This window comes from Procambarus clarkii, chromosome 8 (assembly GCF_040958095.1).
Source record: "Procambarus clarkii isolate CNS0578487 chromosome 8, FALCON_Pclarkii_2.0, whole genome shotgun sequence".
NCBI classification, from domain to species: Eukaryota; Metazoa; Arthropoda; class Malacostraca; order Decapoda; family Cambaridae; genus Procambarus; species Procambarus clarkii.
Window position 1 is genome coordinate 46,581,771 of NC_091157.1, and position 27,606 is coordinate 46,609,376.

The following is a 27,606-nucleotide window of genomic DNA, read 5'->3' on the forward strand; positions in this document are numbered from 1 at the left end:
ATTGAGATGTAATGCCATTAGTGAACAGGTGAAGACAATTAAGGATGTTTAAACACTAATACCTTCATTAGTTTATTCTAATCAAGACATCATGTAACATTGTATTTCACCCAAAATGCATCAACATGGCCTACCATTGCCTGGTCACACATATGTACATAATAGTACTTGACCTACCATTACATTCATTGATGCGTGTAACAATTTTTGCCGACAACTCCAACACCAGGGTTAATGCCTACATTGTCAATTATTATGTGTCCACACTGACACAGTAATCCTGAAACTACAATTATCTTCATGTGTATGACAACTACATGCATTTTCAATGTTTGTAAAGTTGCGTATATCTCATTTATGTATATATACATGTCCCCCCCCCCCCCCCCGCCCCCCCTTTAATATTTAGTGTACAATAACATCACTTAGTTAACAGACACCTAGTTCAACTCAAGCACATTATGTCCCACCTTCCACAACACTAATTGGTACTATGCATTGATTGTAAAGATATTAACATGACATTCCCATTACAAATGGTTCAACTTTTTGACACCAGACATCACCTCACCTCTACTACAGCCTCTATGCAGTAAGCACAATTGTGTTTTTGGCAACGCCTCGGTTAACAATTAATATCAACTATGATAGGAATTTGCCATCCACATACTTTTCTAAATAAATGTACATCTACATTTCTCCACACAAAATATTGGCTTGTAAGCACTTACATAGGCATCTTAAACTAACCACTTAATTTAATGTTTTGTAATATTACAAAACTTCAAAGTTAGGCTACATTATTTACACAATATTCTATAAACAACCCATCTCCATATGAAGTCAAACTCAAATTTAGGTAAATTAAAATAATTAGAGACGAGTAATACTGTATCGGATATACCACCAATGTTGACATTTATTGTCTCATGTCAACATCACCCAAACCTTCACTTGGTTCATGGCTAATTTGTTTCTTCTGTTTGGACATTGTGTTAAGGCACCCACATATAAACATCATGTAACATTTATTCCAGCCCATGTCATGCATGACATTTTGCAAATATTGTGCCATTTACTAAATGTCTACCAGTTTCAATCATTCAATATTGTGAAATTCACCAAGATTCTACATCACACATCCAAATATTGACAAGGTAATACAATTTAAAACTGTACATACAACCAATTACATAATCATGATGGCATATTTGAAATTATATTGGTATCAATTTCAATACTTAATAACTACACAACCTTTATTATTAGTATTGTGCCTCTCAAACCTGAAGGTGCTTCAAAATAATTTTGGGGTTATAATAGTATATAATTCCTTTTGTACTCTAGTTATTGGTATTAAATGTCTAATCTAAGCATTTTTATTTTATATATTTTTATCAATCAAAACCTATACAAATCTGTAAATATATTAACTAATTGTACATGCAGTACTTTGTCCTTTACCTTTAAAGCAAACGCCTTGTGCACTTAAAAGCAATAATATCACCTTGACTGAAAATACAGTTCATCAAGGCTAATGTGTGAAATTGCCACATTATTCCAGTTACTGACTAAGAGGGACATTCTATAATTAACTGCCCTAACTATTATGCTCTAATACTTTTTCCCACAACAAACATTTCCTAAACATACTGTAGTCAGTGTATTTCTCCAAATATTAGCCATATTTTTCGCTGTGACCTGTCAAACTTATGAACAATCACAAAATGCCACTACGTGACATCTATGGCCATTGAAAACTACACTACATGTTGGTACCTACCTAAGTAATTTTTTTGGGGTATAAACACCAAACCTGGAAGGCTATGTAACTACATTTCGTACAGAATGTAATACAGCTAACTAATATCACCAAGATAAACTATACCAAAGTTGTGTATGGATCAACCCTACATCTCACAGGATGGTATTGCCCCTACTACCACCCACATGATGCCTATGAAGAGTCCATGAAAATATTGTATAAACTTCTTGCCAGACCACTATGTAACGTACGCATGTCTTTCATATATGCACCTTTAACTATTTGAGTACCTCGGCCTATATCCATAGTTTGTGCAAAACTTCCCATTCAATTATAAGGATTTCCATCTATGAGTCCTGAATGCCTACTCATCCTGTCAATTGTAACACTTTCAGCCCTACTCAATTTAATGCTATTACTTGTCTATTAGTTACATTGTATCACCTTGTCCCTGCAACAGGCACTGTCAGACCACTACTCACAAGAGTAGCAGTATTACACGTACACACTTCATATTACACTATTAACCACTTTTCCCCAAGACTGACATGTACACCAATTCTTTATTTCCCATTTGTGACCGACAATAGCAAACTACTCAACCATTACATTCTCATCTGCTTTCTATGCAGACCAATTAACCCAATCAGCAAATATGTTGTACCAACTTTTATATACTTACACTCCATGCATATGTTCACCCACACCACTTTGCTAACCTATGCCACTCAGTATTGTCCTAGGGTGAAGTACAACGCTCTTTACTCTGATCTCTTTTCGATTACAAGGGGGTGTGGTGTTCTAAACCTATTTGCTACACTAAATATCAAGACTAACTTCAGGTATTCATTGTCCCTTTTAAATTTGAACGAACTTTCAAACCAAAACAATTTGTACTGCCTCGCAAACGACCATTAGTACGATGCAGCATTAGCTTCATTCAACCTTCTACACATGTGGTAGTACCATTACAATACCACACACTCCCAGACATACGTGATATTCTAACCCAAGCTCACCTTTCAACTTACTAAAGTTGAAACCTATCCCAGGCTTGGGTAAGAGGGGAAATCCTCCACTTACAAGTCTAACGTCTTTTGGTTATGTTGTTGGTTACATTACACACACTTTAGTGCCTTCTCAGATTTATTTGGTTACATCAGTCAGTTGTTGGCGTGTCGTACATGTTGCTACTAAGCCTGAAGCACAGTGCGGCCGGAGGAGCTCCATGCAGGACAAGATCGTGGAAGCTTCAAGGTGGCATGAGTCTCCCGTCTGCCCGGTGTCTTCACATCTGTTGGAAGAATAACCACTGCTACATTTCTGAATTCAGGCTGTGCTTTAATTCATCCGTCTATACGGATGCTAACTGAACCACAATTCTACATAATTACATTTTCTGACCAGGGGGAGAAAGATACTGGCAGTATGGGGCGTTAAAGTTTATTGAGGATTAAATTCTGCAGAACATGTAAATATATAAAGTTCAAATATAAAGTAAGTAATTATATAAAGTCTATATTAAACACGGTTTATATTATAGACTTATAACAAAGTTGATATTATATTAAACTTAATATTGAACATATAAACGTTATATATTTACTTTATATATTTACATCAAAATATATAAAGAAAGAATTAACAGTAACAAGTCCGAGGACTAGATTTAACTTAAGGTACACCCGTAGTAAGTATGAGACCTTAGCCTATAGTGACATGGAAACTAATTCTGCAGAAACCTAAAGGTTAACTGGTACTAGAATTAAGGCCGAGTGCAAATGTGTAGTAATTATATAACACTAGGATATAACAGGCAGGACACAAAGAATAACTAATAAGTGAGAGACCACATAACACGTAATGTACCCGGCCAAGAGGCCGTAAATGACGTAATGGATAAGGAGAAGGGGGTGTGACTACAAGTAGGGCTTACTAGCACCTAGACTGGGCAAAGTATTAGCTGCGGACAGCGGGACACTTTGGGACCGGCGCTGCACCCCCACCGCAGGCCAGCGGCCGGACCCCTCGCTACTCTACTCGCTAATCTACTCGCTACACCTTTCAGTGGAATCAAATTACTTCTGCAATACTGATGAAAGTAGTTTACACAAAAGGATTCTAGGCCGCACTATTCAAAACTGCTACTCAACATGTTCATGTTCAACCCCCTTGGGTATAATACTATAACCACTTTATACATTGAAATTTCTGAACCGCCTTACCAACTAATTAAAGTTAATTATAACTATATTTTGGGGGTAGTTTAAGTCGTATGGCCAAATTGCCATGCCTTAAAAACTGCAAATTTCATTTAATTCTAAAATGTTCAACGCAAAGTTATCTAAGGGTAACTTTTTAAATATCGCTTACTTTGTGTGCATCGCGCCAAATACGCGCTTCTTCCCTTGGTAAGAAAAATGCTTCACTTTTAAATTGAACACAGCCACGTTGCTAACAGCTTTTGCACATATTTTCAGTGTTACCATCACAGGTCTTGTCTCAGTTTCCAAGGCCACCAGTCACGTCATCTCAGTCCCAATACGACCTCATTGTGGTTCAAACAATCTGGAAAGTAGAAAAGTTATTAACGTCAGCACATTTATTTTTATTTTAGTCCTGACTTCAGAACTAAAATAATATCTGCCTATATACCCTCAAGAATACGGGGGGTATACACCTCTAAAATTATTATTTTCAGGTAAGGGAGTACCACCTCTGGATGGAAGAAGGGGACCCTTAGCCTCGGAGGAAACCACACAACGTATTACAGCGAATGTTGGTCCCCTCCAATACACTTTGTGTACTTTCCTCCTACCACCCCCTTACCTTTTTTTTTTTTTTTTTTTTTTTTTTTTAATTATTACTTTTTTGTCCCTAGGTAATCACGTTTTGACGTATAAATTGAGTGTGCTCTAGAGGCCTGTTGGCCCTAGGGACCCATCAACACTTTCCACAACAAATTGGGTGCCAAGCTCAGGGGCAACAAGACCGCTAACACTACAAGAGTTATACTAGTGTCTTACGCGACTTCTAGGGGCAAAATAACGCTCCGCTGCGCCTCAACGAGCAGGTGGACTCAACAGCCAATCACGTTTCACCTTTTCCATTGACGTCACAGTTTCGCCACCTGTACTCTCCCTGCTTATTGGTCCGCTCGACCTAATTGGACACTTTGGTAATACATACCAGAATAATTTATGGCAACTTTGAAATATATACCGAAAGGTATACCCCGCTTCTCGGTGAATACACACTGAGTTTAATTTAGTCATGGACTATGTTTAGGACTAAATGTATCCCTGCTGGTTGCCTAGCTGCTAAATTAGTGTTGTGACCTTAACAACCATAGACAGCCTGGTACATTAAGCCACACACCATTTTTGGAACTTATGACAATTTCTTCACTATATTACGCCGCCCGTCCTTATAAATCAATGCCAAATGCCCATTATTCTAGCCGCCAAACACATATTTCTTTACGAAGAAATATTTTTTACATTCAACTCAACTTATTGTTTTATTATTAACAAAATTAGCTATAAACAGCAATGTGCTGCTACCCTATTCTATATGACATGTTACACAATCTCATTGTACATAAAAAACTAGCTATAGGTTCTACTAACATTCCCATCTCACAGGATGGTTAGTCATACATGGAATTAGGGGGAGATAATACCTGCCTTATTACAAAAACAAACCAGTTATGAACAAACAACTAGCTATAAGTTCATCCATTATTCCCATATCGCTACCAGCCTCAATACCAAAACAAATCAAATCGGAATACAAAATTAGGTCACAACATAAAATGTCAACCTCATCTATTAGCCTCCTGTAATCCTCCTCTAGTACAGGAAATCCCCTTCTGGAGCTGTATAATATCATCTACGTTACTGGGAACTTCCTATCTCTTGAACCAACAGTATAATCATTCAAAATCCCTAGCCAAATCAACAGCCATTCCAAATCAAAACTCAAAAACTTTCAAAATCAAATTCTTTCCGCCCAATACTAGCTGCATTTGAAAAACATTCGAGAGAATGGTCCTTAACTCTCTCCTCCATAGAATAAGAACCATGCTAACCCCCCATTTATATGGCTTCATGCATGGAAGGAGTGTATAGAACCAATCAACATCAACGAACTGGAACATACATACATTCAACCACCTGAGGAATATGAAGGGGGCTTACCTAATTGGCATGGCCTCTTCCTCCCACCTTCGTTTGTCAACTACCAAGGAAACCCCACTACTAGAAAACTTCTGGCAAGTGGCCAGCTTAGAGTGCAACTTCTGCCTTCTGCCAGCTTAGAGTGCAACAGGATCCTCGACGAGATGAGTCACAGCAACTTCCCCGCCCGCAGAATTGTGCACGCCAACACACTAGAATGCTTTGTGGACATCGCCCTCCTGAAGAAAGAGTACCTCGACCCAATATTTACCGAACAAATCACCTTCTCGGACTACGAAGATGACCCAGAAGGAACTCCAATACCCAAGCTGGAGGTACGACTATTCTACAGAAACTTCTCTTAGAACACCCAAATTCAGCATCACCATAGGGAAGGCGCCTCCTCCAAGCCAAACAAGAACATCGCAAGTGTACCAGGACGACATCACACCGTCTCATCACTAGCCTCCCGCCGCTTAAGAACTCGAACGACGAAAGCTACAGGCTTTGACCGAAAAAACATCAGTCCACGGTGGATAGGCCACCGAACTTTCAAGCCTCCTCTCTCCACATCCCAGATCCTCTTCCAACAATTTCATTGCCCCATCCTTCTTCCTCCCACATCCTCTCCATGCTCTATTGGACATCAAAGCAAAGACCTTCCTACATCTCAAGTCAGACTTTGATATTGCAAACCGACATGTTATCTTGAGTGAGTTTGCGAGAATGAATGTTGGTGGTCGGCTTCTTTGTTGGATCATAGGTTACTTATCCAACAGGGAGGTGTCCTCACTCCTACGTTATTTAATATCTTAATTAAAACGCTGTTAAACTCTGTAGCGACCAAACCCAACGTGCACATCATTAGCTATGCTGGTGATGCAAGATCTGCCAGCCAGCGCAGGCGATGAGTTACAATAACGTGGCTAAAGTAAGTTGACCAGACCACACAATCGACTCGAGAATGGTCCAGGACGGATCGAAACGTCGTCGTCCCTTCACCTTCTAGTGTGTGGTCTGGTCAACTGCCAGCCAGCTGTGTATTCTCTCTCACATTTTAACAAATTATAATGGTTTTGGATAAGAAACGCTTCTAATTCCTGGGATTAACTTTACCATTCTCTTCTGCATGCATTCAGGTGAATTTGTGTTTATTATATAAGACACTACAATCTAAATGAGGATTAAGGGCAAGATATAGCAGTCCCCCGTGGTGTAGTTAGTAAGACACTCACCTGGCGTTTAGAGAGCACTTCCTCCTGGAATCCCTGCAGTATGGTCAGTTCCCTGCTGGTTGCTTGCTAAATTATTGTAATGACCTTAATATCCGAATAGCCAGAATATTCGTATCCTGGCCGGGGAGGATTTATTGGGCGTCAATCCTTAACTGTAGCCTCTGTTTACCCAACAGTATAATTGGTTGTTAAACTATTTGGCGGGTCGTATTCCGGGGAACAAGAGGATTAAGGACTTGTCCGAAACGCTATGCGTGCTACTGACTTAACAACAATGTAAGAACTCTTGTATATATAGCAAGATATTACATGTCTTATTGTTAACAATTCCCAAAATAATTCGATATCCTATTTGCAGCTGTTTATCTCACTATTTATGTAATAAAATGTCTTTTTTTTTAGGTGGATAGGGGCCACATCTCGACCCTCAGTAGGGATTGGGCATAAAAATTACCAAAGCCAAACAGACAACAGCAAAACCCATCGATGCAATCAAAGTCAATTACAGCTCACACTGTAATGCAAATGTTCCTTTCGTGATCCAGCCTGAGCATCGAATTGAAATGGGAATCCCTTTACAGTGAATGTTTTGTTACAATACGCCCCAGCAGGTAGAAGGGGGCAGCAGAAAATTGGCCAAACTATCTTGCGTAGCATTGATTTCATGATGGGCTTAAGTTTGTTGCACTGATGACTTTCATATCCAATATGATGAGATCCAACCTCCCCCTCCCTTATCCTTCAGCCCAAGCACAAAACACATCCATGGGCAAACTTTTCTGGCAGGTGGTTCAGTGAACTAAACAGGACTCTTTCACCGTGGGTGTTTTTGTTGCATGCTGCCTCAACAGGCAGGAGAGGGACACACAAATTGTCCATAACCATCTGAGAACAATGTACAAATACCCACTTGCCACATCAAGGCAACACCCACGAGGGGGCAGGGGGGGGGGGAGGAGAAAAACTCAGACAAATTCAATATATTTGATTAATAAGATAGGAAATTTAAAAAATTCACACATACCTGGATTATATGCATTGTTTACTCTTTAGATTTTCAACTGAACATTCAATTCTCTTCAAAATTCAGACAAGATTCTTTTCATTTTGGATATATTCAATAAAATATTTTTTTGTTAAATTCAATACAACATTTTTAATGCAAAAAAACTTAACAATACTTCTTTGCACATTTAATAGTTTACCTGAATATTTTATTCAACAGTAAGCATATTTTATCATCAATATTCAAGATAATTATACCCCCTCTTGTCTATAATGCGCTTGTAAACCTACTTCCCTACGAATACAGCCCAGCTCCTGAGCCAGGCAAGTCCACTACGGGCTCACCATAGCCCGTGCTACTTGGAACTTTTTGTTCCGAGTACCTGATTCCAAAACATCATCAACAACTTCCCTACTTCACTATGCATCTCTTATGACACTTGTATTGATCTTGTTCAGATGCACTTTTTTTAAATGGTTTGCATTCAATCGTCACCTTATCAGTCACTTCCTGGCAATGCTGTAATTTCCCTTATCTTCTTGCTTTAATCTTTACTTCATCTAATACCATCCTCATAATTCTGTAGAATATTTATAATCAATTCCATAAAACTAATGCAAAACTTTATTGTTTATATTGCAAATGATATTAAGGATAAAATATTAATAATATATTTGTTTTAATCCATTAACAATTGAACACCTAATATTTATTTATGCTTTACCAGAAATGCCTGGAAGAGAAAATCTGTTAGCTTCAGAGGATATTTCTAAAAATAATTGTATACATAAAACTCTAATGTACGGAGGAGCTCAATCCACTTCACAGTACTGTAATTCAGTTGTGGTGTGTGGTCAGGGGTTCATGGAAGATCAGTACACAGGGGTTCATGAAAGATCAGTACAGTCAGTTGAAGCCAACAGTAAGCAAGGCACACAGAGGACATGGACATCAAATTTCTTATAAATCACCATATATTCTATACAATATTATTTACTTTTAATAAAATATAAATGCAAGTACCCAATATTTAAACATAGCTACAGATTTTTTTTAAAGCTGACAGCATAAAATCATCATTTATTGTAATAATCCCTACCATTTTATGATTTCAAGAGACATGCATTACAATAGGCTTATGGATATTTGCATACACAAGCAAGGATCCCATAGAAATTTGCATGTGCATTAATTATGACTATTTTTAGGTGTGCAAGATTAATATACTCAATAAATTACGTACCGGTATATACATATTAGTGTATATACATTCTGACTTAAGTATCCTTAAGCAATAAATCCAAAAACTGCTAGGGCTAATCCTAACTCCATACATTTTGGTCTGAGCATAATCCACATACTCTAGAAATAGTATCGCCAACTAGACAAAATCTGCAAGGTTCTATACAAGGCAGAGCCGGGGTTATTCACACTGAGAACATTCAAAGTCTGTCTTGACAATCTAAAATTCACCTTCATCCAGGCAAAATCTGTGTAATTTACATAAGGTATACCGAGCAATGGTTATCCCTAACAGACTGGCTTGGGTTCCATATCCCAATACAGTGTACCACAAAACTAAAACTACAATGGCTCAGAATTTGCAAAACTTGCTTGTACTGCATGTATGCGTGTGTGTAATTACCAAAAGAGTAGTTACAGGATGACGGTTATGTTTTTGGTGTCCCGTCTTTCCAGTACTGTCATATGATAGTTTAAAACTGCTGACACTTTTGGAATCCACCTCACTTAACTTGTTACATCCATCTATGACTATTTGCAAAAGAAAACTAATATACTTTTAGCACCTTTATTTTTTAAGTGCCAAGAGGACATGGCTTGAATCTATGTCCTTTTGTTCTTGAGGTTGCAGGTTTAAAGAATTCCTCTGTCAATTTTGCCAATTCCTGTTACTATTTTGTTTATAGTGATTATATCACCTTTTTTTCTTCTATCTTTTAGCTTTGACATATTTAATGCCTCTAGCCTCTCATCGTAGCTCTTGTTTTTCAGTTCTGGAAGCCCTTTTGTAGTAGCTTGCTTTTGCATAGTTTCCAGTTTATCGATATGCTTCTGGAGATATGGCCACCATACAACTGCTGCATATTCCAATTTTGACTCCCCAAAATCGTGAAAAGTTTTTTTAATATTTCACTATCCATATATAAATGTATGCACAACTGTGCAAATACATGTGTATGTGTTTTGGTGGGTTTTATTTTTACCTGTCTACAATGTGTATGTGTTCTCAGCATGTATGCATGCTAAATGTATCCCTGCAGTGATAGAAAAAGAGAAAGGCAAACTATTATACAAGCATGAGAATGTAAAGAGCTTCTGAAAGTCTATCATATAAGATAAACAAGTTTTTGTATTTGTGATTATATACATGCTTGTTTATGCAGTTGAACCCCAATCTTATACAGGAAATATTCCCTGTCATATGAACAGTTCTGAGTAGGTTATTTTTATATGTAACATTAAAAAAATAATAGGTGGTGTTCCATGAGTAAGAACTTTATTACATAACTTAAATAATACCGAACACGTACTGTATTTTAATCGTATTGACACAAAATACTGCAAAGCAACAAAGTCTGATGCAAAGCTGTGCTGATGGAATTGGGCAATACTAACACTTAAAACATTAGCAATTTTTAGGATGTTGCTGGGTGGGCAAAATTCGTATTACTCTTGCCAAAATGAATATTGATGCACTAGTACCAAGCATTATATATTATGTTTCTTAGGGATTAATTTTTTGGATTAATAAGCTATTTCTTAATTTGGCATAGCTATTTAAATCAAATAGTTGGGATGGCCTAACAAGTCGAAATTCAATACCATTTCATTCTTAGATTTTTTAACGATGATCTGCTTTTTACCAAACTCGGTGCTTCAAAATGAACGCGATATACATAATTTGCGTTATTTGTTTCTTGCAGTAATACTCTTGAATTTCTTAGTTTTTGGTTATAAGATATGTTGGATCATAAATACAATAGAAACAATGATGGGCGTGTCTAAATCACTGTGTACGATGGTGGAATTACTTTATGCAGGCTACAGTAATCTAATCAATTGGTACATGGTACAGCTGTGTAACTGGTACAACCAGATCTGTCACTACACCCCAGCTCTGCCCTCCTTCCTCCACTGCTACTGGAGCTTGCAACTGCTTAGCGCATGGAATGATGCCATCATTAATAACATCATGTATATGACACTTAAAATCACTGCAAACCAAATGTCCATCTCATTTGATCTCAATATTGTGAATCCCCCCACACATGTAAATTCATTTTATTAATGTGAGCCTAATTGCAAGCTTAATACATCCATTCCTTCTCAGGGCCTGCTTGCAGTTACTTTAGGTTCTCAACAATGCAACAAAGATAACATGAGGAAAATCCTGCTATAGTACCTAGAACTTGCATCACCCTGAAAACCTACATAGGTTTGATTATTAATCGTATAAAGTATTTTAGTGGGTCAATATATATATGCTGCATAGGTTAAGACTGTATATTCGGAGTTCAACTGTACTTGGATGTAGTAACACTAAGCAATAGAAAATTTCAAGCGTTATTGCAATGTGTTGTTAACAATTCTACTTCAAAATATTCCACATCACAAATTAGTCTAATTTTATGATTAAATATGGGTCATTTCTCTCATTCAGTAGTCTCAAAACAGATTTGATATTCAGCCAAGATAGGAGGAATTAACATTTCAAGAGAACAGGAGCAGTATAGCCTAAAGTTTATCAGAATGGATTATACACAGAGCAACACTTTATTAAAGCTGTAACTGAACATCCGAACCCTGAACTTTTATACCAACAGGATGCTAAAGCATAATTATTTATTTATCAATTAATAATCAGTATCTTGATAAATATGTTCAGTCACTTAGCTCATCACTTAAACTGAATTTTTCACTTTCAGAGGTTAAATCTGAAGCAGAACTCACTTCAATGTCCGAGTCAGAGTCATCACCTCCAACAGCACCTCCCATCGCAGCTGCTGCCGCTTCCTTCTTCTTTCTTTTCTTCTCTTTCTTAAGTTGTGCTCGTTTTGTATACATATCAATAATTCTCTGAACTTCCTCTTGTTCAGTCACTGGATCAATTGCCTTTCCACCTTCTATTTCCAGGTCACTATCAAAACTTTTACTATGTCTCTCTTCATCAGAAGAGCAACCTTTTCCTCCGCTTGCTCCCTTGGACTTTTTCTGCCGATCTTTTTTCTCTTTCTTTCTTGTAGCTTGAGCCACAGCTCCTGCTAATTCTGGATCAGCTTGCAGATCACCCAAAGCTTTCTCAGCAGAGGTCTGCACTTCCTTTTCTGTAGCTTTCATTAGTGCCTCCACCTGAAAACAGATTCATATACTGTACTATATTACACTGTGACTATGTTATTTACACATTTGGTCCAAATTTGTATAGTTTATTGCACATAAATCAACAGAAATGTACATACAGTACATGTTGTACAGCACAGTATATACATACATAAACATATATACTGGTATGCAAATACCTGTATACAACACACTGGTACAACATGTACAAGTAACCACAAGGAAAGAAAAATCTGTTTGTATACTACTAACATCTTCAAGAAACACACATTACTCCTTGAAAATGTGTCAATACCCAAAAGTGCTCAGTGTTCCATTTCTTTTGCTGATGGTTATTTGTATACACATGCATAATTAAATCATATGTTTGCAATTATTCTTGCATATACACCAATGGTATATAAGTATGTATGCAGTGTATAGCTCAATATAAGATTCTAACTATTGATAAAAACATATAAATAAGAAATCAATTTCATAATTATGTTATGAAAGCACTTAATGCAACTAAAAAAAAATCACTATTTTATAAACACTTACAATATACTGTAAATATGGTACATACAGTAAATCTTAACTATATGACATCTGCAGGATGGTAGTAATGTATACTGTACTAGATTTTTGTTGTATTATACAAGCATACATTACATGAAATATAAGAACTTAATGTTTGCAATCAGAAATTGTCACTCATTAACTAGGAGGGTAAAGAGTGAGAACTAATCACAGCACTATGGTAGAAAATTGCCTACACAGTACTGTTGCTAGGATAAAAGTAACAGTTTAGGTAATAAATATCTAAAGATGCACTTAACACTGAAGGTACTAGATTCTTGTACATGGTTTGGCAAAGCTAATGGAGGCATGTATGAGAAGCATAATTGACATTTTAACTCATTTTCTGCAGTGTAAGAATTTGTCCTACTGAAATGGGCACATCAGATGTATCACATACATTTCTGCAAACATTTCAACAGCACCTGTGTGTTAACTTTACGTGACCAAGTGACAGCTTAGCCAATAACCTACCACCACATGCTCCGTTGAGTAGCTGATCACAGCGTGAATGTTGCCTTACCTTTCCTAAACTTATTTCCACTTCACAAAGAAACCACAATAGCATGATATATCAACTAAAATCATTTTGAGGCAATGGAGTGACTTGAATATGCATTCTGGTGAACCACAGACACCTGGCCTAACCATTGTGGTCAAGTCAGTCAGTGCATGTGTCTGGGAATCACCAGGATACTGGTGAGAGTCACTCCATTGCCTCAAGATTATTTCCACTAATGATGCATGTTGTGTGTTGTAGATGGAGCTGGGATAAATATATTGTACAATAGTTCACATACAGGAGCTTACTAGATGATTTGTTATGAAGTCTTTATTTCATTTCATTGTTGACCCAGAACCCAACAAAAGTGAAGGACTTCATGCCAGCTGAAGATTCACTGTTAGATTTCCAAGGCAACAGAGTAAAATGTGTTGAATTGTTTGATACTTTTCAGTGCACTTTGAGAGTCTACAAACAAGATGTAGGTTTCCCAGGTGCTGCAAGAGATATTCCATTGCCAACAGAATAGCAAATCAACTTTACCATGAAAATACCAATTGGCCTTATCAGAAGTTATGTATAGAATTACCTCTAAGCAAGTGACACCAAATCGCACCTCACTTAAGGTTTCAGAGCCCTAGGTACAATCGTGTAATGAAACTGCATGTCATTGACCATGTTAGTTGAAATAAAATTCTGAGATAAGAATCAGAGATTTGTGATGTTCTGATGGGTGTGAGGGTTCTGCAGAATTGTAAACAACTTTTGAACACCAATAACATAATAGATGCCCAAAAACTAGCAGCTTTACCATAAAGAAACTTTGTTTAATTTGTGTTTGCATTTCACCTGAATTTTTATCCATATATTAATGTCAGAAATGTGGGTTATCAAATGTAGTAAAATAGATTTTGTAATATGCTATTTCTTATTTAAATAAATCTGAATGCTATACTACTTGTAATGTTTATTTACTTACTTCATCCATACTCATATCATCAAGATCTTCCCCCAGAGTTGCCTCAGCTCTGGCTTGTGGTTGAGCAAGATACACGGATGACGGTAAAGCCATGGCACCCTGAGCCTGACCACGACGAGATTCCTCCCCTCTAAGACGTGCCAAGCGGGTCTCTAGTTCATCATCTGGATTAGGGACCGAAGCTTCTAGTGCTAACTCATCCATTACCTGAAAATAAGGATTAATTTTGATCTCGGTACAGTACTGCAATACAAAGAGGAGTAGAGTAAATGTAATCTTTTAATCTAAATGTAATATTTTAATGTAATTAACACCAAACTTAGAAAAAAAAAAAAAAGGCAAACTCAAGTAAGAATTTTTGCAGACTATTTTTATGAATCTTTGCAGACTTTTTTTTGTATGCACATAGTGAGCTTAATCAACTGCAGGCCTGAAAACAAAGTCCAAAACACTACTGCCGTTAAGAAAGCAGGAAATGCAGCTGATATCAGGGAAGATAACCCTAAAACACTTGATAAAATATCTGGCCAAGGACATGCAAGATGGGCAGCATTAACACAATCACATGTCCATTATATCCATAATACACAATGTCAATATGTAAATTGTTATATTTTTGTTTTGTAAATACAGGTATTTACACCACAGCCACAGGGGGTCAGACTCAAGACCAAATGGATAACTTTTGTGGATAACGTGTGTATATCTCTGGAAGAATATTTCCAGCGATAACGTATTTGTGAATATGTTATCGATGCTTGTGGTAATAAATTAGTTATACAGTCGTAGCAATTTCTAATATTAGCTAATAAATTTTATTTATAATACATAGCAAGTACTGTGTAATAAAGAGTATAGATAGTCAATGGACATGCAAGTTCTTGGCGGTATCAAGCCAGCAACATAAACTGCTACCAAACACTACTTCATACAGTAGTTGAAATCAACAATTACGTAAGTAAAATTGTGTAACTTTTTTCCCATCCTTTTCATGAAATGTTCTAGTGCACAATTTTTTTTTTTTTTGGGGGGGGGGGGGGCAGTGAAATTTACACAAATAGATGCCTGAAAATGTTTCTGAAGTGTAAGGGGTAAATAAGAAATATATCCTTGGATAAAAATCAAGTTAAAGGTGTTACATAAAGATTCAAATGCATGCCAATAAAAAGACAAGCAACTGTACAACTTCGAAACAAATGTACCTGTGACAACAGACCATCAGCTTTTTCAGCTTGAGTTCTCGAATCAGGAGGCTGATGAATAGCACCTTGAGGTTTAGTGTAGTGATCTGCTGGAAGACCTTTCAAATGTGCTAGTCTGGAAGCCATTTCTTCTTCAGTTGGTAAACTATCCATGTGGGACTGGCGGAGATTCTGAAGACGCTGAGCAATTTCTAAATCAGCCTGAGGGAAATGCAAGAGAAAGTACTGTATATAACTAAAATGTACCAAAATGATTCGACACACTCAAATATTGAACAATCATAATGGTAAATGAGCGAACACTACACTAGGAATTTCACAATAGTTAAAGAATATATCTAGATATAGGTGTTCTATTCATTAATTTAATAAAGCCCAAAATAAACTTTCATTACAGTAATCCTACTGTTTGCTGCGTATCATAAAATACTGTCAATGAGTTCTGTAAAACAGAACACAACATAGCAGGATTGAAGCAATTCGATGGAAAGTTATTCCTCTATCATTTTATTAGCATTCCAGGGGACAGTGAAATTTTGATTCAGTCAATCTCTGGGAGGTAGAGACAAATGGGCAAAAAGTTTCTTTCACCCTGATGTCCCTATTCACCTAGCAGTAAATAGGTACCTGGGAGTTAGACAGCTGCTACGAGCTGCTTCCTGTGGATGTGTGACAAAATGGAGGCCTGGTCGAGGATCGGGCCGCGGGGATGCTAAGCCCCGAAATCATCTCAAGATGACCTCAACATAGGAACACACACTTTCCATGCCAGATTTACTCACCCGATTCAACAAGCAAAAGTTCATTGATAATATATATATATATGTATATACATTTATACAGTATTCAAATTTAACGTAACACAACATTCCTGAGCCCATTGTTGATGTGACGATGTGCACTAAATTTTGTAACTAGCTCATCAAAACTAACTTGCTTAGTTAAATGAATTTTGAGGTTCAGTCCCTGAGCACATTATGTGCCTCTATAACCGTTTCCACTACCACGCACATGATAATTATGGGGTGCATAATAAATTAACCAAATTAACATTCTATATAGTGCCATACTTTAGAAAGATTGGAAATTCCAGCCGATGGTCCAGGGTAGATTGTGACTGGTGCTTGCTGGGGAGGTGATATCATCTGTAAACTCTTTTCCAATGAGGTTGTCGACTGCTGCTTCTTCAACGGATTTCGGTCCTGGTCACTCATTGTCTCTGATTCACATATGCCTCTCTGAAAGTATAAATTTTGTTAAATACTATAGTGTACAGTACATCATCATTGACATATGGTAGATACTAGAATGTACAATATTTTTTTTTTTAAGTAATATTGTTGGAATCCACTTTTTTTTGTTCAATGCAAATATAGCATACTGGAATCCATGCAGAAATAATTAGTGTCTTGTACAGTAGTGATGTCCAATGCAGTAAATTCCCAACCAAATGGTCCTAGGTTTACTTCCAGGTAAATCGCATAAATTGGGTAAATGATATCTTTTTCTCTAGTTCAATTTCAAATTAAGCTATTATTGTAAGGATCTGTACAAATTCTAATTGAAATAGTTTGATTCTGAATTTGACAACTGCAATATTTTTAAAATCATTGATAAATGAAGTGTATAAATCTAAATCTTGATTATACAGTTAATAAGTACAGAAATTACATGTTATGTTATTGTTATGACTCATAAGTAAATAACTTAATTGTAAATTTGTACAAACTAACACAACTATAAATGTACAAACATTTATGAATAAAGTACAGTTACTGAACAATTTCAGTTGCGATTTGCATCCTGGGTAAGGCCGGTAACAACCACGACATTTCATTCCCTCGATAAGCCTCAATACAGGCTTACTATCCCCAACACCCAGAATTATATGCAATCCTATTGGTACGGATGAATATAGCGGTACACAAACAGGAAACAAAAATTTACTGGAGAATTAAATCCTCACACTGTACTTAGGAGTAAAAAGTACTCTGGTCCTCTTGCAGTCGGGTCAGAGTTCAATTCCTGCAGCAGGACAAACATTCGTGTACAACTTTTCTTACATTTATTACCTTTGTTCACTTAGCATGAAGTAGGTACCTGGGAGTTAGGCAAGTGTTGCGAACCGCATCCCGGGGAATAGTCAATAGTAGGCCTAATGGGACCTCAATTAGTCTTAACGGGCAACTTCTCTTCAACTACCGGACACCAAACTAAGAAGCGAGCCACAATATAGGCTAAAATAAATTCAATTAAATTCCTAAACAGTACATGCAGACAGCAAGAACTTCAATAAAGATTGACTTGAAAAGCATACAGCTAAATACAAAAGATTCAAATGAAGCCATACAAGGTAGCTGCAGTACAGTAAATGTAAGCAATAAATATTTCCATTAAAAACTTACACGACTTAAAATATGCAGCAATTTAATCAATTCAAAGGAATTAAAAAGTAATCTTGCATTAATCAAAACAAAAATTTCACAAATCATTACTATACAGCAACCAATGATTTCTTCAAAGACTTTAATTAGAACCCGGTATTACCATCAATGTTATAGCTGCAAAGTAACAATAAAAGCACTCAAATATAGTCAGTTTTACATCATAAAAGGGTATTAAACTATTCTCAAAACCTAGATAATAATATCTTGAATTATAATCTCCATATCCTCAAAAACCCCTTTGTCACTGCTGGGATCCAGATGATTCTTAACATCACAATCTCACTTTACTTCAGTCATCAATGTCATCGATAAACCATCAACAGTAGAATACTGACGCACTTTGTTATCTCAAACTCCTTATAATATCCCTTAATAACACCGTTCTCAAACCCCTTAATATTAACGAGTTCTTTTCCCCACATCTACACACACATATTAAACTTGAAGCTCACACTCTAGCCATGTCTCGGTGGCCTTTGAGCCTCCAATTACGGCAGGAATAGCTGTCAATATCAACAAAAAAGATGGGAATATACCCCAAAAGGAGTGAATCAGAGATTGTGTGTATGTATACTTCTCTATAGCAGCCTCGGTGTGGTGTGTGGTGGTGCCGCACCCGGCCGCCAGGGGCGCCACCACCACACACATGGCTATACTCCTATTATATTATTGTTCAATAAATCCCTGAACTATTTGTTTAACAGATCTCTCACCCTGTCCATGGAGGACAGAAGAAAATGTATATATGCTGATTAGTATTGTAAATGTGCGGCCACGTCTGTGGTAGAAAATAGTAATAATAATGAAAAAAAAACTATTATACTACACCTATTTTCTTCTCGGGGACAGTATACACATAGTATATTTCAGTATACAAATATACACACATACAAATACATTGGTATTTGTATACAAAATATTCACTAGTACAAATAGCGTTCCAAGCAAAGTACGCATAGCGTTTCGGGCTAAATGCTATGCTATGCTAAATGCTATGCTATGGAAATACATGCCGTTTGTTCTCTTTACGTTCCATAGATGTATCTCGTTGATTTTAAGCTCGTTTTAGAATGTTGTTTACCAGAAATTTTGCTCTTTTTGGGTAATTTTAACTATAGACATCATACTTTGGTACAACTATCATACTGTGGCCGTGTTTTAGATCCATTTATTATTTCTCTCTCCACCCCAATCTCAGATAAATACTGACAGTGCATCTTGTGTTTATTTGTGCACCCAATCTACTTTCTGTATAGATCCAGGGTTGCCAGATCCAAATTGCTGAAAGTAGCGATCAAGCTGACGGTCAAAAAGTAGCGAATTTGTAATAAGAGTAGCCTAATTTTTTGTTTAGTGACGGATACGGGTTTCAAGGTAATATATTTTGACATATAGAGTACACTACACGATGTTAATTATTTTATTAATATTATTTCTGCACACACACACACATATATAATATATTTACACATATGCACATTACATATTTTCTTACATATATATATATATATATATATATATATATATATATATATATATATATATATATATATATATATATATATATATACATATATATATATATATATATATATATATATATATATATATATATATATATAATTTTTTAACCGAAAAGGGGTACCACCTCTGGTGCAAGTGTAGGGACCCATAGCCTCGGAGAAGAAAATAATGAGTACCCAGAGAAGACCTTGTGGATCCTGTGTGATCCTCACTGTACACTTTGATATTTTCTTCTCCTACCATTCCTATTCTTTTAGTATGTGTGTATATATATCAAACTTTATTTTAAAATTTCATTACACGCAAAGGGTAATCCACAACCTAAAGCCCAAGTGACACCCAAAGAGCTCGACCAGTTGTGTAACCGGAGCCAGACCAGTTGTGTAACCAGAACCCGACCAGTTGTGTAACCAAAGCTTGACCAGCGGTGTAACCGGAGCCCGACCAGTTGTGTAACCGGACCCCGATCAGTTGTGTAACCGGACCCCGACCAGTTGTGTAACTGGACTCCGATCAGTTGTGTAACCGCAAGCCTAGCATGAATGAATCGAACAAACAACGTCCGAAGCACAAACATACACGAACCGAAGCCCAACTATGCACAACCTGAAGCCCAAGTAATACCCCCAAAGCCCAACCAGTTTTGTAACAGGAGCCTGATCATTTGTGTAACCGGACCCCGACCAGTTGTGTAACCGGACCCCAACCAGTTGTGTAAACTTAAGCCTAGCATGTATACATCTCATCCAACCCTCACAAAGCTAAACAGTCCCAGAGCACAACCAAACTCCATTCCTAGCTCGACTAAACAAAAATCTCATTAGCCCAACCTAAAACCCTCCACTTGCCCTAGACACCAACTATTGACCCATAGCAAACAATTGAACTACATACAAAAAAAGAAACCCGAATTTCTAGCAAACATATAAACAGAGCCCTAGCAAACAAACCTGGAGCAATAGTACACAAACAACCACTGGAGCACAACCATGTACGAGCTGGAGCACAACCATGTACGAACCGGAGCACAACCATGTACAACCCAAAGCCCAACAAGTCACACCCCTGGAGTTATGTAATCGAAACCTGACAAGTTGTGTAACCGGAGCCCGACCAGTTGTTTAACCGCAAGCCTAACGTGAACAAACCAAACAAACAACCTTTGGATCACAACCATGCACGAACCGAAGCCGACCATGCACAACCCAAAGCCCAAGTGACACCCCCGGAGCCCGACCAGTTATTTAACCGGAGCCCGACCAGTTGTGTAACCGGAGCCCGACCAGTTATTTAACCGGAGCCCGACCAGTTGTGCAACCGGAGCCCGACCAGTTATTTAACCGGAGCCCGACCAGTTGTGCAACCGGAGCCCGACCAGTTGTGTAACCGGACCCCGACCAGTTGTGTAACCGGACCCCGACCAAGTTGTGTAACCGGACCCCAACCAGTTGTGTAAACTTAAGCCTAGCAAGTATACATCTCATCCAACCCCCACAAAGCTAAACAGTCCCAGAGCACAACCAAACTCTATTCCTAGCTCGACCAAACAAAAATCTCCTTAGCCCTACCTAAAACCCTCAACTTCCTCTAGCCACCAACTTTTGAGCCATAGCAAACAATTGAACTATGTACAAAAAAAGAAACCCAGATTTCTAGCAAACATATAAACAGAGCCTTAGCAAACAAACCTGGAGCACTAGTACACAAACAACCTCTGAAGCACAACTATACACGAATCGAAGCCTGACCATGCACAACCCAAAGCCGAAGTGACACCCCCGGAGCCCGACCAGTTAATATAACCGGAGCCCGACCAGTTATTTAACCGGAGCCCGACCAGTTATTTAACCGGAGCCCGACCAGTTGTGTAACCGAAGCTCAACCAGTTGTGTAACCAGACCCCGACCAGTTGTGTAACCATAAGCCTATAGCAAGTAAACATCTCATCCCCACCAAGCTAAACAGTCCCAGAGCACAACCAAACTCTATTCCTAGCTCGACCAAACAAAAATCTCCTTAGCCCTACCTAAAACCCTCCACTTCCTCTAGCCACCAACTTTTGAGCCATAGCAAACAATTGAACTATATACAAAAAAAGAAACCCGGATTTCTAGCAAACATATAAACAGAGCCTTAGCAAACAAACCTGGAGCACTAGTACACAAACAACCTCTGAAGCACAACCATACATGAATCGAAGCCTGACCATGCACAACCCAAAGTCGAAGTGACACCCCCGGAGCCCGACCAGTTAATATAACCGGAGCCCGACCAGTTATTTAACCGGAGCCCGACCAGTTATTTAACCGGAGCCCGACCAGTTGTGTAACCGAAGCTCAACCAGTTGTGTAACCAGACCCCGACCAGTTGTGTAACCATAAGCCTATAGCAAGTATACATCTCATCCCCACCAAGCTAAACAGTCCCAGAGCACAACCAAACTCTATTCCTAGCTCGACCAAACAAAAATCTCCTTAGCCCTACCTAAAACCCTCAACTTCCTCTAGCCACCAACTTTTGAGCCATAGGAAACAATTGAACTATATACAAAAAAAGAAACCCGGATTTCTAGCAAACATATAAACAGAGCCTTAGCAAACAAACCTGGAGCACTAGTACACAAACAACCTAAGAAGCACAACCATACATGAATCGAAGCCTGACCATGCACAACCCAAAGCCGAAGTGACACCCCCGGAGCCCGACCAGTTAATATAACCGGAGCCCGGCCAGTTATTTAACCGGAGCCCGACCAGTTATTTAACCGGAGCCCGACCAGTTGTGTAACCGAAGCTAAACCAGTTGTGTAACCAGACCCCGACCAGTTGTGTAACCATAAGCCTATAGCAAGTATACATCTCATCCCCACCAAGCTAAACAGTCCCAGAGCACAACCAAACTCCATTCCTAGCTCGAGCAAACAAAAATCTCCTTAGCTCTACCTAAAACCCTCCACTTGCCCTAGACACCAACTATTGACCCATATCAAACAATTGAACTATATACAAAAAAAGAAACCCGGATTTCTAGCAAACATATAAACAGAGCCTTAGCAAACAAACCTGGAGCACAACCATGTACGAACCGGAGCACAACCATGCACAACCCAAAGCTCCACATATCACCTCCCGGGAGTTATGTAACCGGACCCCAACCAGTTGTGTAAACTTAAGGCTAGCAAGTATACATCTCATCCAACCCCCACAAAGCTAAACAGTCCCAGAGCACAATCAAACTCTATTCCTAGCTCGACCAAACAAAAATCTCCTTAGCCCTACCTAAAACCCTCCACTTCCTCTAGCCACCAACTTTTGAGCCATAGCAAACAATTGAACTATATACAAAAAAAGAAACCTGGATTTCTAGCAAACATATAAACAGAGCCTTAGCAAACAAACCTGGAGCACTAGTACACAAACAACCTCTGAAGCACAACCATACACGAATCGAAGCCTGACCATGCACAACCCAAAGCCGAAGTGACACCCCCGGAGCCCGACCAGTTAATATAACCGGAGCCCGACCAGTTATTTAACCGGAGCCCGACCAGTTATTTAACCGGAGCCCGACCAGTTGTGTAACCGAAGCTCAACCAGTTGTGTAACCAGACCCCGACCAGTTGTGTAACCATAACCTATAGCAAGTATACATCTCATCCCCACCAAGCTAAACAGTCCCAGAGCACAACCAAACTCTATTCCTAGCTCGACCAAACAAAAATCTCCTTAGCCCTACCTAAAACCCTCCACTTCCTCTAGCCACCAACTTTTGAGCCATAGCAAACAATTGAACTATATACAAAAAAAGAAACCCGGATTTCTAGCAAACATAAACAGAGCCTTAGCAAACAAACCTGGAGCACTAGTACACAAACAACCTCTGAAGCACAACCATTCACGAATCGAAGCCTGACCATGCACAACCCAAAGCCGAAGTGACACCCCCGGAGCCCGACCAGTTAATATAACCGGAGCCCGACCAGTTATTTAACCGGAGCCCGACCAGTTATTTAACCGGAGCCCGACCAGTTGTGTAACCGAAGCTCAACCAGTTGTGTAACCAGACCCCGACCAGTTGTGTAACCATAAGCCTATAGCAAGTATACATCTCATCCCCACCAAGCTAAACAGTCCCAGAGCACAACCAAACTCTATTCCTAGCTCGACCAAACAAAAATCTCCTTAGCCCTACCTAAAACCCTCCACTTCCTCTAGCCACCAACTTTTGAGCCATAGGAAACAATTGAACTATATACAAAAAAAGAAACCCGGATTTCTAGCAAACATATAAACAGAGCCTTAGCAAACAAACCTGGAGCACTAGTACACAAACAACCTCTGAAGCACAACCATACACGAATCGAAGCCTGACCATGCACAACCCAAAGCCGAAGTGACACCCCCGGAGCCCGACCAGTTAATATAACCGGAGCCCGACCAGTTATTTAACCGGAGCCCGACCAGTTATTTAACCGGAGCCCGACCAGTTGTGTAACCGAAGCTCAACCAGTTGTGTAACCAGACCCCGACCAGTTGTGTAACCAGACCCCGACCAGTTGTGTAACCATAAGCCTATAGCAAGTATACATCTCATCCCCACCAAGCTAAACAGTCCCAGAGCACAACCAAACTCTATTCCTAGCTCGACCAAACAAAAATCTCCTTAGCCCTACCTAAAACCCTCCACTTCCTCTAGCCACCAACTTTTGAGCCATAGCAAACAATTGAACTATATACAAAAAAAGAAACCCGGATTTCTAGCAAACATATAAACAGAGCCTTAGCAAACAAACCTGGAGCACTAGTACACAAACAACCTCTGAAGCACAACCATACACGAATCGAAGCCTGACCATGCACAACCCAAAGCCGAAGTGACACCCCCGGAGCCCGACCAGTTAATATAACCGGAGCCCGACCAGTTATTTAACCGGAGCCCGACCAGTTATTTAACCGGAGCCCGACCAGTTGTGTAACCGAAGCTCAACCAGTTGTGTAACCAGACCCCGACCAGTTGTGTAAGCATAAGCCTATAGCAAGTATACATCTCATCCCCACCAACCTAAACAGTCCCAGAGCACAACCAAACTCTATTCCTAGCTCGACCAAACAAAAATCTCCTTAGCCCTACCTAAAACCCTCCACTTCCTCTAGCCACCAACTTTTGAGCCATAGCAAACAATTGAACTATATACAAAAAAAGAAACCCGGATTTCTAGCAAACATATAAACAGAGCCTTAGCAAACAAACCTGGAGCACTAGTACACAAACAACCTCTGAAGCACAACCATACACGAATTGAAGCCTGACCATGCACAACCCAAAGCCGAAGTGACACCCCCGGAGCCCGACCAGTTAATATAACCGGAGCCCGACCAGTTATTTAACCGGAGCCCGACCAGTTATTTAACCGGAGCCCGACCAGTTGTGTAACCGAAGCTCAACCAGTTGTGTAACCAGACCCCGACCAGTTGTGTAACCATAAGCCTATAGCAAGTATACATCTCATCCCCACCAAGCTAAACAGTCCCAGAGCACAACCAAACTCTATTCCTAGCTCGACCAAACAAAAATCTCCTTAGCCCTACCTAAAACCCTCCACTTCCTCTAGCCACCAACTTTTGAGCCATAGCAAACAATTGAACTATATACAAAAAAAGAAACCCGGATTTCTAGCAAACATATAAACAGAGCCTTAACAAACAAACCTGGAGCACAACCATGTACGAACCGGAGCACAACCATGCACAACCCAAAGCTCCACAAATCACCCCCCCCCCCCCCCCGGAGTTATGTAACCGGACCCCGACAAGTTGTGTAACCGGAGCCCGACCAGTTGTGTAACCGGAGCCCGACCAGTTGTGTAACCGGAGCCCGACCAGTTGTGTAACCGGAGCAAGCCCGACCAGTTGTGTAATCGCTAGCCTTGTCAGTTGTGTAAATGAAACCCGACCAGTTGTGTAACCGGAGCACGACCAGTTGTATAACTGAAACCCGATCAGTTGTGTAACCGGAGCCCGACCAGTTGTGTAACTGAAACCCGACCAGTTGTGTAACCGGAGCCCAATCAGTTGTGTAACTGAAACCCGACCAGTTGTGTAACTGAAACCCGACCAGTTGTGTAACTGAAACCCGACCAGTTGTGTAACTGAAACCCGACCAGTTGTGTAACTGAAACCCGACCAGTTGTGTAACTGAAACCCGACCAGTTGTGTAACCGCACGCCTAGGTCTACTTAGACTGTAGCTGGTGCGCCCCCACATGAATTATTGCATCCAGGCATGGAGACCTCATCTTCAGAAAGACATAGCTGCTCTGGAGCCATGTCTTACCAGAGCTATGGAGCTATGTCTTACGACAAAAATCATACCAGATCTTAGTCATCTGTTGTATCAGGAACGTTAATTGAGGGCCACAGGGGCTAACAACACCACAAACCAGTCATGGCAGGGCGGACTTCATAGAAACCTTTAAAATACTAAACAATTTGGAGGTTGTCGATCAGACCAATGTCTTCAAAAGGTCAGATGTTACACGAACAAGGAGCAACGGGTTCAAACTTAACAAGCCAGAATGTTGGATAGGAAACAGGAGATGCCTTTTCACCCATAGGGTTGCTTACCCGTGGGTGAAAAAGGAAACATCGAAGCCGTAAGCGCCAAAACTCTGCTGGGTTTTAAAATACAGCTGGAAAAGATCATCTACCTGCCAGAAGGCAGGTGTACCACATGAAGAACATGTATGTCCCAGACCCCGAACATCCCTACGTAGCAGTAAACACCACCAGCGACTACGAGATCCACGAACCACCGCACAGAACCAGAAGAATCACTCTCCAACAAAAAGTGATCAGACACATCCATGATGAGGCCTTCCCAAGACCTCAAATACTAAGCGGCCTGCCAGACGACCCAGATGAGTGGCCCATCCCGGACCCGATCTACACCAAATGAATAATAATAATAAAAAAAATAAAAAATAAATAAATAAATAAATATAATAAATAAATAAATAAATAAATAAATAAATAAAATAAATAAAATAAATAAAATAAATAAAATAAATAAAATAAATAAAATAAATAAAATAAATAAATAAATAAATAAATAAATAAATAAATAAATAAATAAATAAAATAAATAAATAAATAAAATAAATAAATAAATAAATAAAACTACTACAAAAAAATATAAAACCAAAAAACCCTTTGTTGTGCTATCAGAAGTGTAACTACCCTGATGTTGCTAAGATTAGCCTCCTTCAGCCAACTCCATCGGCTCTAGTGCTTCAGGTCACCAGCTAGGTCACAAACACTAGCCCCCCCCCCTGTCAATGTACTGACAACCCCAACATAACACATACGCAAACAAACAACACATACACATGTCAACCCATGGTGGACAGGCCACCAAACTTTCAAACCTCCTCTCTCTCTACACCCGCATTCTCTTCCTGAATTTCATCTTCCCATCCCTCTACCTCCCCCATCCTTTCCAATCCCTTTGGACATCAAAGATCATCAGGACCAATGGGGGGGACCTTTGACAAGCCGCCGGCTTACTGCCCTCATCGAGGCCACTAGTGTTAGTGGCCCTCAGGTAAATTCAGTTCCAGGAGGAGTGTCCCCGCTCCTTCCTGTTGGGAAGTTGTTCATCTATTGCAGTATCATACTATCATGCAAGAGGAGCCACACATCTATGGTTCATCCAATAATATCAGCAGACTTCTAGATGTTACTATACTGCGCGGCTTAGACTCGGTACAAGTATCTCTGGGAATTCTCATTATCTGCTGATGTAGATCTGACCAAATGTAAACTGTTTATCAAGATTGTAACTTGCTTAGCTA

At 39.1% G+C, this 27,606-nt stretch overlaps 1 protein-coding gene and 1 long non-coding RNA gene across 11 annotated transcripts; both read right to left on the reverse strand.

Moving 5' to 3' along the window:
• Nucleotides 1-2,893: 2,893 nt before the first annotated feature.
• Nucleotides 2,894-7,196, reverse strand: LOC123759662 (uncharacterized). Of its 7 annotated transcripts, none has more exons than XR_011225793.1 (3): nucleotides 7,179-7,196; nucleotides 4,139-4,333; nucleotides 2,894-3,059 (listed from the first exon to the last, which is right to left on the reverse strand). It is a non-coding gene; the product is annotated as an uncharacterized lncRNA (long non-coding RNA). The 7 variants fall into 7 exon arrangements; XR_011225794.1 differs by lacking the exon at nucleotides 7,179-7,196 and adding an exon at nucleotides 5,965-5,982; XR_006773067.2 differs by lacking the exon at nucleotides 7,179-7,196 and adding an exon at nucleotides 4,792-4,810.
• A 954-nt stretch (nucleotides 7,197-8,150) lies between these two features.
• LOC123759663 (large ribosomal subunit protein mL64) lies at nucleotides 8,151-18,941 on the reverse strand. Of its 4 annotated transcripts, none has more exons than XM_045744868.2 (5): nucleotides 18,809-18,941; nucleotides 16,858-17,025; nucleotides 15,788-15,988; nucleotides 14,586-14,792; nucleotides 8,151-12,555 (listed from the first exon to the last, which is right to left on the reverse strand). In XM_045744868.2, the coding sequence occupies exons 2-5, from the start codon at nucleotides 16,999-17,001 to the stop codon at nucleotides 12,088-12,090; spliced, it is 1,020 nt and encodes a 339-aa protein (XP_045600824.2). In that variant the 5' UTR covers nucleotides 17,002-17,025; nucleotides 18,809-18,941; the 3' UTR covers nucleotides 8,151-12,087. The 4 variants fall into 4 exon arrangements, with proteins under 4 accessions (XP_045600824.2, XP_045600823.2, XP_045600822.2 ...); XM_045744867.2 differs by having other exon boundaries at nucleotides 18,771-18,908; XM_045744866.2 differs by having other exon boundaries at nucleotides 18,687-18,838.
• Nucleotides 18,942-27,606: the final 8,665 nt, after the last annotated feature.